General features: G+C 37.6%; 1 protein-coding gene across 1 annotated transcript; it reads right to left on the reverse strand.

The window, feature by feature from the left end:
- Nucleotides 1-1,006: 1,006 nt before the first annotated feature.
- LOC119787320 (kelch-like protein 34) lies at nt 1,007-5,160 on the reverse strand. Its single transcript, XM_038291114.1, has one exon. The coding sequence runs from the start codon at nt 4,782-4,784 to the stop codon at nt 2,970-2,972; it is 1,815 nt and encodes a 604-aa protein (XP_038147042.1). The 5' UTR covers nt 4,785-5,160; the 3' UTR covers nt 1,007-2,969.
- Between the last annotated feature and the right edge of the window lie 720 nt (nt 5,161-5,880).

The raw sequence follows: 5,880 nt of genomic DNA on the forward strand, positions 1-5,880 counted from the left end.
GGCCAACATCCCTGCTGAAATGTGCACAAACCTTGTCACCAACTATAAAAACCGTTGGACATCTGTGCTGGCAAATAATTGCTTTTCTACAAAATATTAACATGCTGTTTGTCCAGGGGTTCAAATACTTATTTTTCCTCATCAGATCATTATCAATTTTAATAAATTCATATGATGTGAATTTCTGGAATTTTCTTTGGGATTCTGTCTTTCACTGTTAGAATGTACATATGATTAAAGTTATAGATCGTTGCATTCTTTGTAAGTGGGAAAACCTGCAAAATCAGCAAGGGGTCAAATACTTATTTCCCCCACTGTACTTTTGAAACTTAAATTTGTAAAATAAAATTGAAATAATACATTTTTAAATAGAAAAACACATCTTGGAAACGTGACATTTAAAAATATAAAATATTTAAAAAAACTGGGAAAATTTTACTTTTTAATAGCTTCATTTATGGATTACATATTGTGTTTAATTTTCATTTACAAAACATGTTCTGGTTCCAACAATAATGGAACGAAATTCACTCCATACTGATAATAATAGACTACCGTATATAGATAATAGACATTGTTGCCACAGCTGCCCTGGGGCAGACTGACACAACTGGTGCCACTTGGCCCTTTGACTACAAACAGGACTCGAACCATCAACCCACCGGTTAAAGGACGAACCCCTGACTCATTCCCGTCCCATATGAAACCTTTAGAAGATACAGTAATGTTTGCCGGTTAATGTGACAATAGGTTAAAAACACAGCTAACCCCATGCGTACAATTCATTAACTTGAATGAAATATATATTTTTATATACTCTTATCTTAAAAAATATGAATTATAAGACAGATATTTTTGCTTCTATTTACCTAAATGACATATACACACAAATATATTTCACTTGTAATGACTGTCATATAAAAATGACAATTTTATGCATGAGTTCATCAAATAAATCTATAAACTAAATATTTTTTAATATTCTCCATACAAATAAAGAATATACATTATAATTAAATAATTCCCTATGATTACTTATTAAAAAGTATAAAATTCTCCAGGGGTGGATTTTTCCTCACAGATGATTTAGCTTTATTACAGGCGTGTCACATTGAGCATATGAAGAATATTTGCATAGGAAATTATACCTTGATCTATTTAAGATATTATTCTATTTCTATGCTGCTGCCAGAAGATGTAATAATGTATCTCAAACATTAACACAAACTTTGAAAGCAATCCTAAATATACAATAATTACTTGCACTGACGAACACTGTCTGTATGCTCCTTTTATGCTGCTGCCCGTGGTTGGTTGTAGTAGCATGTTTTTGCTGTAGATCAAAACAATATTCATTTCATGTTTTGTGTTTAAAATCTATAGATAAAGTAGATCTCTATTTATAGAGTGTGAATTGTCTTGAAGAGTATCTTTAATTGTATCAGGGTTTCCTTTTGTAAACTATCATTGTGTAAAGAATGTTTAGTGTTCAATCTATAAATTATAGTTTAAAGACAGTATTTATTTATGTGTTCATTCTTTGTGTTTCGTTGGAAGATGAGACTGAATCAATAAAGTTTTAGTCATTTGGATTAGAAGCTTGTTTTAATTAATAATGTGATTACTTGTATTTCCTTCCTGAACAAGAGAGAGTCTGTGGAAAATATTTTGATGGAGAGAAAATATTCTAACCTGTTGATTAGAATGACTGTCATCATTTCACTGATTAATGCCATATAACTCAGATACAATAAAACCAACATTTAGTGGATATTGTGTTTCAAACCTTTAAACGTTAGTAATAAAATCCACAGTTTTACAACCGCAAAAATTCCAAACATGGTATGCTGAAATCCATAGACCGACTTGGGGTGGTACTGGCATCTTTTTAAAGAATAAGTCAAAATACTATTTTTTAAAATCATTTTTTATGATTTCGACTAGGTTAAATATCAATTTCTGCAAATCAGAAAATTATATCTTTCAATGCCTTTTGTCACGTATAAAATAAATAATGTGACATTATTTTTCATATTTCACTATTAGTGGTAAATAATTATTTGATTGCCTTTTAAAAAAAATCTAAAACCTCTTTAGCTTTCTTTGAGGACATTATAATTCACTTAAATAAACCATGTTTAAACCAACACAATATTTTTCCTAAACCATATATTCAAGAAGCCATTAAACAGAACCTGCCTGAAAACCTGAAGTATAATAAGCTTTCTTGGGTGATGCAGCAAAACTTTGATCTAACGCATACCATAAGTCCAATTCTGGATAGCTGGAGAAAAAAACAAAATGATCATCTGATACAAATCAAGCCAGAATTTGATGCATAAAACTAAACAAAACATATTTATACTTAACAATGGTACAATTGCCTTTTCCTAAAAGAACAATGTATTGGTTTTTTCTGTTCTGAAATATATCCAAAAGCTCAAAACGTTGTATTAATTCACTGGGTTTTTTTTTTTTTTTGCAGTAAATGCCTGCAGAATCGATTTAAATGTGAGGTGAAAAAAAAAAAACAAGAACATCAGAAATCTTTAATATCAAATATACATTTGAAGGCTCTACAAATCATTGCATCAACAAAACTTTGTAATTCTTTCATTTCCACAAAAGTGAATTTGTTTGGTTTTAAAAGAATAGGTGTTTCATTGTAAGATATAAGCATTGGAGCTACTTTTTATATTTAGCTCAGCTAAATATTTAATCATATGCAGTGATTGTTATATTATTCACAGAATTATGTGATAGTTTAGTTTGGCATGGACTTCCAATGCAATACCACCGACTTTATTTAATAGAAGAAAGCTAAACGCAATATAGGAAGAGAAAGTATTTGCTCATTAAAAAAATAAATAACATTTTAAAAACCTTTTTCTGCTTTGAATAGTGTGAATTAAAACACTGATTTGAAAGACATCTTTGGAGACCTTTATCTATTGCTGGCCTTGAAGCGCTCAGCAGCACAGGATTGGATTGTCTGGCAGACGAAGGAGGGTGCACTCAGTGCCAGTCAGAGGTCTTGGGAGCTGTGCAATTTCTCTCCAGCGATCTTTCTTTGTATCGTACTCCAGCACACTTCTTACAGACACCTGTTGTCCATCACTCCATCTTCTTCCACCGAATAGCAGCAGATTACCACATTCCAAGGTTTGGAGTCCATAGCAGAAAAGGCCATTTGCGAGTGGTTTGAGGCGGGTCCAGTAGTTTGACTGTGGATCGTATCGTTCAATATCACAAAAAGGCTCGTACATCCCAAGCAGGGCGTAAATGTGACCATGAGCGGTTGCCAATCTATGACCAAACCTCTGAACTGACATGGATGCCCTCTTTTCCCAGACTCTGCCAATTAGATCCCAGCACAGGCATTCTCTACTTATTTCTCTATTAACTTCCTGGTTATTGCTGTGGATTTGACTCTGGGGGGAAGGAAGACCCCCTGATACATAAATGCTTTTGTCAAGCACAGTAGAGGCATGGCCGTGAAGAGGGTAAGGCAATGCTGCAGCTCTCCTCCAAGCTCCAGAAGCCATGTCATAGTATTCAACTGATGCTACAGAAGTATACATGCCAGAGTCCGGCTGTAAGTGTCGTCCTCCAATTGCATAAATAACGTCCTCCACTATGCAGCAGGTAAACTGCATCCGTCTCTCCAGCATGGACTCCATCTGCTCCCAGTGGCTAAAGCGTGGATCATACCTCCACACTTGGCATGATGTTGACATAGCGACTGACTTCTTCTCGTCGTCATCACAAGTTTTTATATTGTCACCCCCCATTACAAAGAGAAAACCTCCCACCGAACAAACACATGGACTTCTGAGTCTCAATGGCAGAACTAAACCCGGCACTGTAAACCTCTTGCTGCTGGAGTCAAATGCCAACACCTGCTGTTCTGGCAAATCAGTGCTAGTCCCACCACCAACAAGAAGCACATGACTTGTTGACCCTCTCATGGTGGACTGCCTGCTCTGCCCTATTGGCTTAGCTGAACCCATTTGGTGATACTCAAGTGCACGCGTCAGCTGACCTCTAATCAGAGGAGTGGCCATGGCTCTGTTTCTGCGGCTTAGGTTAGAAAGGTCAGAAGGTGAAACCAGTCCAAAGTGTAGACGACTCAACAGAAGGTTTGACTTTAAGAGTGGGAGAGGCCCATTCTCATCAAGCCAATCAAGACAAAGCTTAATGAGGTCCACCTCTTTGACCCCAGGTATATCATCTGCATCTAGCACGGCCATCAGTGATGAAAAGTTCAGCCCAAGGAGTTCAGCTCTGTTTCTCTGTAGCAGCACTACCATCTTCTTGGCAATAGTTTGATTTGCAGCCTCAAGTGCTTTCAAGAGGAAGTGTTGGTCAGCCAGATTAGCATAGAAGCAGCAGTTATCATTGGTTAGTCCATCTGCCATAAATCGCTCACATATTGACAAGGCCGCCTCTACCTGGAGGTAGCGAGAAGCTTCAACCACAACTGGAAGTGTGGAGGAGGAAATGCTCAACCACCCTGAGTACAAGAAATCCAAAATGGCTTCTAAACCCTCAGGTGTGAGTGCTGGGAGGCTGATGAAGTCTGCTGATCTCTCTGCAGTTGTCTCTCCAAAAAGGGCCCAGAAGTAGTCACTGGAGCTTGCCAATAGAGTGCGATGGCATGGGAAGGAAACACCGCCTGATTCCAGGACAACATCACACATCTTCCTGTGATCCCGCAAGCGTTGGAACCCAGAGAGGAGTCCAGCATTGTGGGACGAACTATAGAGGACTGAGTAGGTATCCATGCAAAGAAAAAGGTAAAAAGATAAAAAAAAAATATATATATCTGTCAAGGAAAAGAAAGTATGGCAGATATGTTATTGATGTGGTACGCGAAAAAGAAGAATGGAAATCATCTGAAGAGTGGAGACTGGAAAAAGTGTGTCCTCAGTTGGGTTCTCTCCATCTGTGTTTTAGTCCTCTGTCTGCAGAAGTTGCTACCCGACACCATGATAGGGAGGTAATAACAGCCCCCTGCACATTCACATCCACACATCCTTGTGACCCAACCCCCTTTGGCACTGAAACTTGGCTCACTTGTCTCTGTCTGGGATACTGGCGCTGTTAACTTTGTGTTTGTCAGCTGCCCTTTGCTCTGAGTTCTCCAGGGAGTATCACTGAGACGCATGCGTCCAACTTAACATCAACTAACAAGCAAACAATGTGTCGTCGAAACAAGGGGGCTGGAGAGCGTATCAGGTAGGGTTATAGGTCTATCTCTGCTGATGAACTCATCTGTAAATATGCCTGCTATGGTCAAGGCTTGCAGGAAGCTGATGGGCACAGTTGATAAGGCACCTTTCAGTCAGGAATAGAAACACAGCTTAGAGGATTTGTCTGCAAGGACAATACAATAAAAGCTTTGCTGTAATCTTTCAGATTGTCCCTTATTGATGATTCTGCAGAGTTTTATTGGTTTTAAACTTTTCCTGGGAGTTTAGCTGCTTTTTCCTCTAATTTCAGTCTACCACTTATTTTCCTCATTTTCAGGTTTTATTATGTTCAAGCCACATAACTCTCACCTATGGCATTTACAGGCACAACAAGACTCTTAAACTGAGTACATTTTAATTAATTATTAATAAAAAAAGCATAACAAAAAACTATATTTCACTGGAATCAAGATTGAGGAAGAACAATTAGCATAATACTTTATGTAAAGTAAATTATACACAATCTTGCTTCATATTTCAGGTCCCATAGCAGATCCAGTCCATCGCAGGGCAACACAGAGACACACGGGACACACAACCATTCATACACACACTCACAACTTAGGAGAATTTAGAGAAGCCAATTAATCTAACAGTCATGCTTTTGGACTGTGGGAGGAAGCCGGAG

The sequence above is a fragment of the Cyprinodon tularosa genome, unplaced genomic scaffold, assembly GCF_016077235.1.
Source record: "Cyprinodon tularosa strain WSP-4 unplaced genomic scaffold, ASM1607723v1 ctg294, whole genome shotgun sequence".
NCBI classification, from domain to species: domain Eukaryota; kingdom Metazoa; phylum Chordata; class Actinopteri; order Cyprinodontiformes; family Cyprinodontidae; genus Cyprinodon; species Cyprinodon tularosa.